The 13705-nt window shown below is 51.5% G+C and overlaps 1 protein-coding gene across 1 annotated transcript in view; it reads left to right on the top strand.

Annotated features, from left to right (window-relative positions):
• GLI2 (GLI family zinc finger 2) overlaps window positions 1-12792 on the top strand; it is a 249886-nt gene extending 237094 nt beyond the window's left edge. Inside the window, exons 11-14 of the mRNA XM_037049863.1 lie at window positions 3591-3755; window positions 5040-5321; window positions 6808-7144; window positions 8624-12792. Coding sequence (XP_036905758.1) covers window positions 3591-3755; window positions 5040-5321; window positions 6808-7144; window positions 8624-11058 — 3219 coding nt within the window. The 3' untranslated portion in view covers window positions 11059-12792. The remainder of the gene's footprint in view (window positions 1-3590; window positions 3756-5039; window positions 5322-6807; window positions 7145-8623) is intronic.
• Window positions 12793-13705: the final 913 nt, after the last annotated feature.

The raw sequence follows: 13705 nt of genomic DNA, 5'->3' as shown, positions 1-13705 counted from the left end.
AGTGAGATGTTACTTTTGTTGTCAAGTTATATGTTTTTCATCTAAATAAAACTCACTATACATTTGTTTACATTTCATGATTTTTAGTATATTCACAAATTGTTAATTCCAGAACATTTTTATCACCCCAAATCAAAACTCTATACCTGTCACTTTCTTTTCTCTCTTTCCCCCACTCTCTGATAGCCACTGACCTGCCTCCTGTCTCTGAATGTGTCTATCCCAGACAGTTTCTAAAAATGAGATAATAGCCCTGGCTGGTGTAGCTCAGTGGATTGAGTGGGAGGGAGCCTGTGAACCAAAGGATCTCAGTTCCATTCCCAGTCAGGGCACATGCCTGGGTTGCAGGCCAGTTCCCAGCAGGGGACTCACGAGAGGCAACCATACATTGATATTTCTCTCCCTCTCTCCTTCCCTTCTCCCCTAAAGATAAATAAATGAAACCTTAAAAAAATGAGATAATAGCATGTGTAGCCTTTGTGTCTGGCTTTGTTGACTTACCATGTTTTTAAGGTTCATCCGTGTTGTAGCATATATCAGACCTTCATTTCTTTATTTTATGGCTGAGTGATATTCCATTGTATGGCTAGATCCTAGTTTTTAATCCATTCATCAGCTGATGGATATTTTCATTGTTTTTACTTTTCGGCTTTTATGCATATGTTGCTTTGAGCATTTGTACACAAGTTTTTGAGTGGATCTGTTTCATTTCTCTTGTATATATGCCTGAAGTAGAATGGCTGGGCCATATGGTAACTCCATGTTTAACTTTCTGAGGACCAGCCAGAATGATTTCCAAAAAGGTGTGTCTGTACTAATTTACATCCCCACCAGCAATGTGTGAGGGTCCCAAAACCTCCACATCCTTGTCAGCATGTGTGACCTGTCTTTCAATTACACTCATCACAGTGGGTTTGAAGTGGCATCCCATTATGGTGAGTTTTTTTTTTAAGATTTTATTTATTTGTTTATCTTTAGAGGGGAAGGAGAGAGGGAGAGAAACATCAATGTATGGTTGCCTTTCATGCACCCCCTGCTGGGAACTGGCCTGCAGGGAACCGGCCTGCAACCCAGGCATGTGCCCTGACTGGGAATCGAACCACGATCCTCTGGTTCACAGGCTTGTGCTCAATCCATTGAGCTACACCAGCCAGGGCCTCCATTATGTTTTGACTAGCATTTCCCTAATGACTGATGATGTTCAGTGTCTTTTCATGTGCATATTGGCCTTTTAATACATCTTTTTTGGAGAAATGACTACTCAAGTATTTTGCCCATTTTTAAATTATTTGTCTTTTTTTAGTATATTTTACTGATTGTGCTATTACAGTTGTCCTGTTTTTCCCTCTTTATTCCCCTCTGCCCTGCACCTATCACCCACCAGCATTCCCCCACCTTAGTTCGTACCCATGGGTTGTACGTATAAGTTCTTTGACCTCCCCATTTCCCGTACTGTTCTTAACCCCCCTGTCTATTTTGTACCTGCCAATTCTGTTTCTTATTCCCTGTACCTTTTCCCCTGTTCTACCCCCTCCCCCTTCCCACAGATAACCCTCCATAATTCTACTAGACCTTTATCCGATACATGCAAATATTTTCTCCTCTTCTGTGGGCTCTCTTTTCATTTTCTTGATAGTTTTCTTTAAAGTACAGTTTTTAATTTTGACAAAGTCCAATTTTTAATTGCTTGTGCTTTTGGTGTTATATCTAAGAAACCGTTGCCTAATCCAAGGTCACAAAGATCTAGTCCCATGTTTTTTTCCTTGAGTTTTATAGCTTATAAGTTTATAGTTTGATTTGTGTGTGTGTGTGTGTGTGTGTGTGTGTATATGTATATACATATATATATATACATATATGTATATACATATATATATACATATATATATATATATACACACACACACGCTGGGGCAAAAGTATGTTTACAGTTGTGAGTACATGAAACAATTTATTCTTGTATTATTATTTATTAGTTATTGTATTATATTCCTTATGAACAACTGTATATCTCCTTTGCCCCACTGAATACATAGTTTTATAGGGTGGCTCTTCCATTTAGGTCTGTAATTCATTTTGAGTTAATTTTTGTGTGTAGTGTGAGGTAAGGGTCCAACTTCATGCTCCTGCATGTGGTTATGAAGTTTTCCCAATCATATTTGTTGAAGAGACTCTTCTCTAACAGTCTTGGCACCCTTGCCAAAAACCAATTAGCCCTAAACACATGAGTTTATTTCTGAACTCTCCTGTCTGTTCCATCGATCTGTATATCCTTTGGCCAGTACCACACAGGTTTGATTGTTGTTGTTTTATAGTAAGTTTTGAAATTGGGAAGTGTCAGTGGTCCAAATTTGTCCTCCTTTTGTGAGATTGGGTGGGCTCTTATGGGTCCTTTCCAGGAAGTTATTTTCTGAATATCCTGGGTGGCAGCAAACCAGTGCTCTCTGATATGAGCCATGAATCACAGAAATAGGTAAAAGGCATTTGGAACCAAGTGTGCACAGTCAGACTGGTCAGAAGTAAAGGGGAGGACGAGGAGAATGAGACAGTTCCGCCTGGGGCTTTCATGTCATCCTGAGGTTCGTCTTCACAGGTACAGGGGGCACAACTACAGTATTTTTTAAGTACACACTCCTGGGTTCAGAACCTTCTGCAGTGATCCCCTCTCCCTCCCTTCATGCTACTCTCCCCTGCACCCTCCTCTCTTCCTTCCTTCCTTCCTTCCTTCCTTCCTTCCTTCCTTTCCAAAGGTGTTCCTTTTCATCTGACTCTAAATACTAGGAACACAGAAATGAACAAGGTACCCAAAAGGTACCTGCTGTCATGGAGTTTGTACTCTAGTGGAAAGACCAGATAACAAAATGATGAGGATCATTAGAGATCGGGGAAGGAGGGCAGGATAGTTACGATTAGGAATATCAGAGGAATGCTCTCAGAGAAGATGACCTAAAAGATTGGGAGGGAGGGAGCCAGCTAGTGTGGGAGGGGCAAGGAGAGTTCTGGTCAAAGGGGACTACTGCATGTGCCGAGGCCCCATGCCTGGAAAATTCAGTGGGGTTGAGGAACTGAAAGGACATCAGGGTGGCCAGAGCGAGGGTGGCCAGCTCACTCAAGGCCCCAGAGGACTCCTGATTTTATCCTCAATGCAGTGGGATGCACAGAAAAGTCCTACCTGGGGAGGGCCATTGGGGAATAGTTAAACACAACATTTTCAAAGAGTTTTTAATGACATTTTCACAACGTGCTGTTGATTTTAACAAGCAGAATACATAACTAAGTAACTGTTGTATTCCCAATTTGGTTTAAAAAACCATGTGTGGAGATGAACTGCAGAGTCACCAGAATGAGACTTAACTGGATGTCAGCAGTGGCTGTCCCTGGGCAGCAGTGTTGTCATGGCCCTCTCTTTACTTCTCAGCCCTTTTTAAGTTCTGTAGAAATGCCATCTGTCTGTTTCCTGATTGCGGAGGAGGGTGAATGTTGTGAAAGCACACACCCCCGAGTACACTGGCCTGGTGGAGCAGGCAAGGGGTGGGGAGGAGGCCGTGTCTGTCTGGGCATCCTCACTGACCAAACCTGCCTCTTCCCAGTTCGAGGGCTGCTCAAAGGCCTACTCTCGCCTGGAGAACCTGAAGACGCACCTGCGGTCCCACACTGGGGAGAAGCCCTACGTGTGTGAACACGAGGGCTGCAACAAGGCCTTCTCCAATGCCTCCGACCGTGCCAAGCACCAGAACCGCACCCACTCCAATGAGGTACCCCGCAAGGGTGTGCACATGCACCCACTGGCACATGTGTAAATGCATCACCCCACGGCTTCTAGACATCTGGAGGGCCAGGTAGACAGGTGCCCTTCCCCCCACTGACCCACTGTCTGAACTCACCATGCAGCAGCCCCCACAGCCTGGGGAGCTGGCAAAGACATGCTGTACCCACTAGTGCTGCCTGGTCCTGCTGGATCTGAGCCCCCTGCTGATGGAAAACAGCAGCCTTTGTTGCCCCAGGTGGTCAGAAGCCCAGGCAGGGCTGAGAGTGCCCAGGGATCGAAGTTGGCAGGAGCCCATGGAGTCCACTCTACATACCTCCCAGTCCCTGCCCAGCCAATCAAATACTGTCACACAGGGAGACTCAGGAAGGAACATTTCTAAAAGCTTAGATACATCGGGACCCCAGAGGGACTTGCTTCAGTGCTTGTAAGAAGTTAGAGGAATTTCCAAAGGCATCTGACCTCCTGAGTCTCTGTAGACCAGCTGGCCTTGAAGAGGGATGTATGCCTATGTGTGTGTGTATTGGGGGGGGGATGATAGGTGTAGGTATGTGGGTGTGGATGTACATATGTATGTATTGTGTAGGGAGTGTGGCTGTGTATGTGTATGCTTATATGTATTGGGTATGTGTCTACCTGTAGATGTGTGTGATCATGTACTCATGTGCATGTGTGTATGTGTGTGCCTAAATTTATCAGGTATTGTCTGTGTGTAGAATATGTGTATACATGTGAATGTGCATGTACATCTGTGAGTGTGGGCTGTTTGTATATGAGCTCAGGACTGAGGTTCAGAAACCCCAGGTTTTCATTGCATCTCCAGGCGACTACGAGCCCGTTTACTTGCCTCTCTGAACTATCTTTTCCAATCTGAGAGCTCAGGGTTCAGGCACTGTCTCACAGGTGTAACACTCAGTACTGATACAAAAAATCCCAGCACCCTGGTCACAGGGGGCTTCACACCAGGCTCTGTGTCCCCCTGTCCCTCCATGGTCTCTGATCTGTATCCCCAGCTTGTGACAGGGGCTCCCTTAACCACATGCTTACCTGCTGGAAAAGATGGCCGACTGGCCAGCAGGGTGGGCCCCTGCAGGCCTGGGGCCAGTGTGGTTCCATCCAGAGGGCGCGGCTGCAAACAGGTGGAGCACCTTCTAACTGTGCCAGTTAGGCTCTGTGAAAGGAAATGGCATGGCCTCGGGAGGAACGGGGTGTGCCTATTCCGAGCTTGTTGTTGTGGCCCACCCATAAAGCCACTGCCTGCTTCTCTTGCCAGAAACCTTATATCTGCAAGATCCCAGGCTGCACCAAGCGATACACAGACCCCAGCTCTCTCCGGAAGCATGTAAAAACAGTGCATGGCCCAGATGCTCACGTCACCAAGAAGCAGCGCAATGACGTGCACCTCCGGGCCCCATTGCTCAAGGAGAATGGGGACAATGAGGCCAACACTGAGCCTGGTGGCCAGGGCTCCGAGGAGACTGCTGAAGCCAGCAGTACCAGCCAGGGCATGGAGGACTGCCTGCACATCAAAGCTATCAAGATTGAGGGCTCTGGGGTAAGCAGAGTTGGGCAGTGGGGGCCCCCTTCCCCCAGGAAGCCAAGCCCAGGAGGCAAGGGCTATTCCATGGCACCACCAGGGGTCCAGAGGTCCAACTGCAGCTCTGGGCTCTGCCCTAGGGCCCCCTGTCTAAGCACACAATGTTGTCCCTCCTCTGCAGTTTGACTTTCCTTCCTCACCACCTTGAGCCTCTCATAGCTCTCTTGTGCCAGGTCCCATTCCGCTGGGCAGGCGGTGGGTGATGGGAGTGCCTGCCCCCCTGTGGCCAGTCTTCAAGGGGGCAAAGTTGGTTCCTGGTTTTAAGCTGTTCTACCCAGCGCTGAGTACCACAGTGGGTCCCTTCCCCTCTGTCCTACCTTTGCATCCTCACCCCTCTGGCCTCCACTCTTTTTTCTAACCACCTGTTCTTTGTCTCCACCTCTTTTTTCCTGATTGTACCTCCCCTAAGGATAGACGTTACTGAGGTGAGCGGAGAGGCTGGTGTGGGTGTGGGCGGGCTGGCATGAATGAGGGTGGGCTGGGTGCCTGTCCGTGACCTGGGAAGGTGGGTTTGGATAGGTAAACAGCAGACACTGCTGGTGGGACCATCGGAACAGGCAAACACTAGCAGCAAGGGTCAAGCTGACAAATACAGGAGCAAGGGGTGGGGGCCAAGCCTGCAAGAGGGAGAGGACAGAGTGCGTGTGGGTGAGGGATGCAGAGGACAGATGGGCTGATCAACAGCAGGTCTTGAGTGCCAAGGTAAAGAACATGTGTGGTAACATGGACAGGATAGGGTATTGTAGCTTCCCAAGGAAAGGTCCAGGATTGGGGCATTCAGCCTAGATACAAGCCCAGGGTTGCCATTGGGTTCAGTTCCAGGTTCCTCGGAGTTCGGCACGGTACAGACATGCCATGAGCTCTCAGCCCCATCTACCCCGACAGAGAGGAAGGGCTAGTTTGATGGCCACTTAGACAAAGTCTGCATCCAACAGTTCCACTTCCCTGCTCGTTTTTCCCCTTTCCGGACACCTACCTCTGGCCTGTTGAGAAGGCATGGAGTCAGCAGGCTTTCATTCTTCTTTGCTTCACTGTGGGCACATCGCGGTTGTTGGGAATGCTTAAGTATCACTTTCATATCAACATCATGTGGCTTCAGCAGCTTCTGTGGAGCACAGCATCCAAGTGTCCACATGTTAAAAGCTCAACAGGAAAGGCTCTAAGCCAGATGCCGGCTGGGAGAGTTCAGTAGCGTGGGGTGGGGGCCAGAGGACTGACAGTTACTGGGTGTCTTCCATGTGCCAATGTTCACTAACACTGCCTTGCAGGCAATTCAGGTCCGCCTTATAGTAGGGGAAGCCAAGGCTCAGAGAAGAGATGATTTGTGTGCTTCTCCACGGGGTAGCTTCCTTCCTGCCCCTGGGTGTGCAAGGGTGCATTGTGGGTGTAGGTCCAGGTGGATTCTCACCTCTGAGTCTGTGCCTTCTCACCACGTCCCCTGCAGCTGTGTCAGTCCAGCCCCGGGGCCCAGTCGTCCTGCAGCAGTGAGCCCTCTCCCTTGGGCAGCGCCCCCAACAATGACAGCGGTGTGGACATGCCGGGGACAGGGCCTGGAAGCCTGGGAGACCTGACAGCACTGGATGACATGCCCCCAGGGGCCGATGCCTCAACCCTGGCCACCCCCTCTACGAGTGGCCTACAGCTGCGTCAACACATGACCACCATGCACCGGTTAGAGCAGCTCAAGAAGGAGAAGCTCAAGTCACTTAAAGATTCCTGCTCTTGGGCCGGGCCAGCCCCACACACCCGGAACACCAAGCTGCCTCCCCTCCCGGGAAGTGGTAAGTGGAGGACCCGGTGTGTGGGCTGGGGAGGGACAGAGCCTGGGGCAGCATCCACTAGGTTCATGCCCATCAAGCACCATGTGTGCTCACTGCATGCCCACGGTAGGATGGAGCTTACCGGCCCATTATGCAGGTTAGAAAGCTGAGACTTGGAGAGGTGAAAGCGCCTCACTTACATCAATGGCAGAGCTGAGGCCTAGCCCAGACATGAGTAGCTACAAAGCCTGTGCTCTTTCAACTATACTACACTGCACCCTGTGACCCCTAACAAAAGGTTGTCCCTGCTCACATCATCCTCTTTCTCATGTGTCATTCAATCACTTATCAAGTTCCTGCTCTGGGCACCATGGCAAAGGCTTCAGGCAGGAGTGACATCCTCCTGGTCACTATGGTTAGAAGGAGCATAAGAATTAGAAGGCCACACCACCAGGTGCATAGTCGCCCACAGAATGAGCCAAACACACTGAGGTAGAGCTGTGTGGAGGAGGGAGAAAGCTCATCAACTGGGGAAAGCCAAGGAGAACTGCATGTAGGAGGCAGTCCTGTATTCAGCCTTAGGAGGTGTTGGCCAGCTTTGAGACGGAAGGCAGCTTCACCAAGCATTTCTTGAATGCTGACCCTGTGCCCGGCAGTGCACCAGGCACACTGGGGCACTGATCCTATAGGCTGCCCTCCAGAAGACTGACAGTCCAGCGTGGACCATACATAGGACTGGGTTTTTGAGAAGTGGACACTGAGATGCACCACCCAGCCCTCCCCTGAAGGGAGGACTTGTTGACTCAGCTGTTGAGGGAACTGCTGGTAGGTGGCCTTTAACTCTCAGCCTCCAGAGATCACCTGGGTTGTTGATAGCTGCCTCACCCAAGGTTGCCCCTTCCTGGGGTGGCCTACATACAATGACTGATCATTGCCAGAGTGTAAAGGCTGTCTGGGCCCAGAGCTCCCCGTGAAGTCAGCTGAGGCTGTTGTTGGGTCAGTGTCCCTGCTCATTTCTCCCGCTTGCCTCCCTTTCCTCCCCTTCCATGGGAGTGGGTCTCTGGGCCCTCCCAATAAGCAGCCTGTTCAGTGAACTCAGTCCTGGCAGCCCAACTGGCAGCGCCCATCCACAGAGGGTAAGGGGTGCTACCAGGCTCTTTTCAGGAACTCAGTCCCATGGAGAGGACATTGTGTCTACAGCTGAAGAAACAGAGCACCAGATGTAATGAGAATGCAGGGCCCGCCAGGCAGTGGGAAAGCAAGACTGGGATCTGGCTTCCTGACTTCTGTTTGCTCACCCCTTGGTAATAAGTGCGACCATTTGCTCACTTACTGTCCCTTCTTTCCTCCCTCCTTCCATTCAGAAATCACGGGTTGATTGCCTCCTGTATACCAGGCCATGTCCTGGTAGGGCTCCAAGGGTGCAGACCTGGCCTCCTCACAGCAGGCAGAGCACCCCACTCTACCCCAGCCTGTGATGACCCTTCTCCTTTCCCACAGGCTCCATCCTGGAAAACTTCAGCGGCAGTGGGGGTGGCAGGCCGGTGGGGCTGCTGCCCAACCCGCGGCTGTCCGAGCTGTCTGCCAGCGAGGTGACCATGCTAAGCCACCTGCAGGAGCGCCGGGATAGCTCCACCAGCACGGTCAGCTCCGCCTACACCATGAGCCGCCGCTCCTCTGGCATTTCTCCATACTTCTCCAGCCGCCGCTCCAGTGAGGCCTCACCCCTGAGCGCTGGCCTCCCTCACCATGCCAGCTCTGCAGACTCCTATGACCCCATCTCCACCGACGCGTCCCGGCGCTCCAGCGAGGTCAGCCAGTGCAGCGGTGTCGGTGTGGGGCCGCTCAGCCTGACTCCCGCGCAACAGTACAGCCTCCGAGCCAAGTACGCAGTGGCCACAGGTGGGCCACCCCCCACCCCGCTGCCAGGCCTGGAGCGCGGGAACCTGCGGGCCCGACTGGCACTGCTGGATGTGTCTGAGCGCATGCTGGGCCCCCGACGGGGCAGTGGTGGGCCAGCCTATGGCCATGCAGGGCCTGCACCCGCCTTCCCCCACGAGGCACAGGGCAGCGGAGCACGTCGGGCCAGTGACCCTGTGAGGAGGCCCGACGCCCTTGCTCTACCACTGGTGCAACGCTTCCACAGTGCCCATGATGTGAACCCGGGGCCGCTGCCACCTTGTGTCACTGAGAGGTACAGCCTCCGCCCGCAGGGTTCCACCAGCGCCGATGGCAGCCTGGCCCACAACACCTACTCCCCCCGACCACCCAGCATCAGCGAGAACACGGTGATGGAGGCTATGGCAGCTGAAACGGATGGTGCAGGACCTGAGGGCAACTTCATGCTGCCGGAGGACGACCTCGTGCTGCCTGATGATGTGGTGCAGTATATCAAGGCGCATACCAGCGGGGCTCTGGAGGAGAGCACCCGGCAGGTCTATGCCCCAGAAAGCACCTGCTTCTCGGAACACTCTAAACTGCCCAGCCCAGGGCTGCACAGGCAGCGCAGGATGGCAGCTGCAGATTCCAACGTGGGCCCCTCTGCTCCTGTGCTGAGAGGTTGCCAACTGGGCTATGGAGCCCCCTCTAGCCTAAACAAAAATAGCATGCCTGTGCAGTGGAATGAGGTGAGCTCTGGCACCATGGATGCCCTGAGCAACCAGGTGAAGCCTCCACCTGCTCTGCGAGGCAACCTGGCTGTAGTGCAGCAGAAGCCGGCTTTCGGCCAGTACCCAGGCTACAGTTCACAAGGTCTGCAGCCAAGCCCAGGCAGCCTGGACAACACACAGCCACATCTCCAGCCCTGCAGTGGAGCCCCCTCTGTGCCCAGGGTAAATTATACACAGCAGCTGCAGCTGGCAGGGACAGGTAGCCAGGGTCCCAGCATGACCACCACAGTGAGCCCCCACACCAGCTACAACCAGACCCACCCCCAGCTGAGCTCCAGTACCAGGGGTGGGACCCTGAATCAGTTCCCCACATCCTGCAGCAGCCTGGCAGCCAAGCCAGGCCACCTGGGGCTCCCCCAGCAAATGGAAGTGGCTCCTGACCCCTCCATGATGGGTTGCAGTCGCAGGGAACCCAGGCTCCCCAATTCCACCCCGGCCGGGATGGCACCACCTCCTGCAGCCCAAAGCTACCCACAACAGAGTCATCACCAGGCAAATCCCATGAGTCAGGACATCTTCTACCAGGGCTCCAGCCTTCTGCCTCCCCACCAGCCTGGCTTCATGGAGCTCCAACAGGGCACAGTGGGGCTGGCTGGACCAAGCTTTGGCCTCGTGCAACCCCGGCCACCTCCTGATCCCAGCCCTAATGGCTGCCGCCGAGGGTTACGTGCTGGGCAACAGCTGGCCTATGCCAGGACCGTTGGCCATGCCATGGCTGCTGCGTCAGCCAACCAAGAGATGGCAGAGTCTATGCCCAAAGGAGCAATGGGCACGGTAGTGCCCCTGCCTCCTCAGCCGCACCCACAGGACACAGGTGGGGCCCAGGACCACAACATGCTCTACTATTATGGCCAAATCCACATGTATGAACAGAATGGAGGCCTGGAGAGCCACGCGGGCTGCCAGGTCATGAGGCCCCATCCATCGCAGCCACAGGCCTGCCCGGAGAGCATCCAGCTCCAGCCCTTGCCCTCACCAGGGGTCAACCAGGTGTCTAGCACTGTGGACTCCCAGCTACTGGAGTCTTCCCAAATTGATTTTGATGCCATTATGGATGATGGCGATCACTCGAGCTTGCTCTCGGGTGCCCTGAGCCCCAGCCTCCTCCACAGTCTCTCCCAGAACTCCTCCCGCCTCACAACCCCCCAGAACTCCCTGACTCTGCCCTCCATCCCCATGGGCATCAGCAACATGGCTGTTGGGGACATGAGCTCCATGCTCACCAGCCTGGCCGAGGAGAGCAAGTTCCTGAACATGATGACCTAAGGCTCCAGCTGAGCAGACCCACAGGAGCCATCTGTTTCCAGAGTGTGGGGCTGGCATAGTTTTGTCTTTTTCCAAAAAAGTATTAATAGGTCTGGGGGAGTTTGCCAGTGGCTGGTTCAGACCTCAAATGCTTTAAGGGCAAGTTTATGTGCATCCTGCTTGGTCTTCTGGAGTATTTTCAGAACACAAAATATTTCAACAGGAAAGACTCGTTTACCAAGTGCTTCCTGCCTTTGGTGTTTATAGGACTACTCTGCCCTGGCTTCTTCACCTCCATCACTTGGCTAATGAGGGATTACATTGGCCTGTACTTCCCAAGTACACAAGGAAAAGGCTAAAGGAACCACATTTGGGTTTGAATCTGCAAGTCCTACTGGATATTCTAATCCAGGAAGGTAAGCTTCTCATCTGATACCTGCAAAAAAAGGAACTGCTGGCCCACCGGAATTCTTCTGCGAAGCTTAATTCATGAGATTGCTAATGTCCCTTGCCACAGAGGAAAAAAAGATTTTACCTAGATGATTAGGAAGCACATCTTGATTTCAGGTTTGGTAGAGCTGGCATCTCTACCCTACAAAAAGCGAAGTTTTCAACTGGCAGATTGTCCAAGTGTATATGAATGAATAAAGTACAGAAGTATTTCCAGAAAAAGGAAAGAAAAACGCTTGGGGCATGCCCAGAAGCCTGGGCCTCTCCAGACCATGTTTACAGTATTTCTGCATGTAGAATGTAACCCTTCCTGAAAAGAACACTTACTTCTAAATACCTCGGAGCTGCCAAAGCTTCTGTGGATTAGGCGTGGACCGAGGGGAGCTGAGCTCGGGATGGAACCTTTAGAAAGTGAGAGTGCACGGGGCCCAGCCTCAGGCCACCCTGGAGACTTCCAGTAGGAAGAAGAAGTCACATGTTTACCCAATCCTGTTTCCCCAGTGCACTGTTCACCCACTTTACCCCAGGACCTGATGGCAGCCTCTGTCCAGGTCCCTCCAGGCCATACTGTCACCTTACCAGCAGCTCAGTGGTCTCTGCCAGGCCACACAACATGCAGTCCTGGTATCTTCTGGGTTCCCTTCCCTCTTCCCTCTCATTCATTTCAGAGAATGATGATATGAATGGTGTTCCTGGTAGGGGCAGGAGGGTAAAGGAGTTGATTCTTAGAACTCTGAGGGACCAACATGTTCCCTGTGACCAAGCCACAGTCCCAAATGGAATTTGGAACTGGTGTCAGGAGATTTTCCTGAACATACTATAGGATGAATTTGTGCATCCTCCCCAGCACATGCATACACACACCCTACACCTTGCCTGTGTTGAATTTGTGGCAACCTTGCCAAAACCAACTGCATCACTGTGAGTTTGGTACTGACTATGACCCTGGCTTTAGGCAGGATAGGGCCAACACCTTACCTGGGCCTTCCGCATCCCAGAAAAACCAATACTTTGTGAGGGTCCAAAGAAAAAGCCAAGTCCAAATAACAGCCCTGGGAGAGGCCCAGCAGTCTGGGCTCTGTGGTGGTCATTCATTCCCAAGCTAGGATTTCACTAGCTGATCCCACCCTGTATGTAGTCTGTACAGAAGGCATCCTCCCTGAAAATACTGTAGGTGACTCATCCAGCCAAATTTATATCTCCAAAACATTTTTAGCTTTTTCTACATGCTATGAATTGAAATGACATGTTCAACTTGTAAATAAGCCTTTTTGTATATTAAAAAAGTAATTTTTTCATAATTTATTTCGTCTATCTGCTTCTTCCTTGACAGTAGTTAATGAGAACCTAGGCAGTAAATTTGGTGCACCTGAACAGAAATCGGGCTGTATTTTTATTCTCAAAAATGTCAAAATTGCCTGTCCCACACTTGCCAAGAAATGTTTAATGCTGAAGCATTTACTAGCTGTTTGTTTATTGTCTCACTGGAGATGGGAGGTGATTTAGTTTTTAGCATTTGGGCATTTTACAGTCAATATCTGGCTATTTTTCCAGTGAGCTAGTTTGAATATCAAAGCTGATTGGCTGAGAGCCGTTCCCACCAGATCTAGGTATAGTCCCAAGCACTCTTCACATCTGAATCTTCTCTTTCAGGGGCAGTCTGGTGACACACTAGATTGTGCAGGCAGACCCTCTGTGCTCTGGTGCAAGGAAAGGAGAGTCAGGGCTGGCAGCTGGACCCAGGATACCAGGCAGGCAGCCTGGGTCACAGGGGCCCCTGGGAAGCAGCCACGAGCAGGGTTCAGTCCTGGGTGAGGACCCTGGCAGGTACACAGGGAGGGCTCAAGTCTAGTAAGAGGTCAGTTAACCAATGGCAAAAATTGGACCACTGCAGTGAGGCCAGTGAGTGGAACATGGGGTCTGGGATGAATTCTGGAACTGGGACAGGAGGACTGGGAAGAGGGCTGCCAGGACTGGGTTGGAGGAGATAGAAGGTACCTCTGTACTCCTCTCCTTGATAAAACTTTGTTTTTAAAGATTTTATTTATTTATTATTGTTTATTTATTTATTTATTTATTTATTTTAGAGAGGAGAGGGGAGAGAAAGAGGGAGAGAAACATGGACATGAGAGAGAAATACCAATCAGTTGCCTCCCGCACACGCAAACCCACAACCCACATGCCGTGACCAAGACTCAAACCTGCGACCTTTCACTTT

The sequence above is a fragment of the Sturnira hondurensis genome, unplaced genomic scaffold (assembly GCF_014824575.4).
Source record: "Sturnira hondurensis isolate 20B ecotype Veracruz unplaced genomic scaffold, ASM1482457v3 Scaffold0006496, whole genome shotgun sequence".
Classification (NCBI taxonomy): domain Eukaryota; kingdom Metazoa; phylum Chordata; class Mammalia; order Chiroptera; family Phyllostomidae; genus Sturnira; species Sturnira hondurensis.
This window is presented reverse-complemented; position numbering and strand designations above follow the sequence as displayed.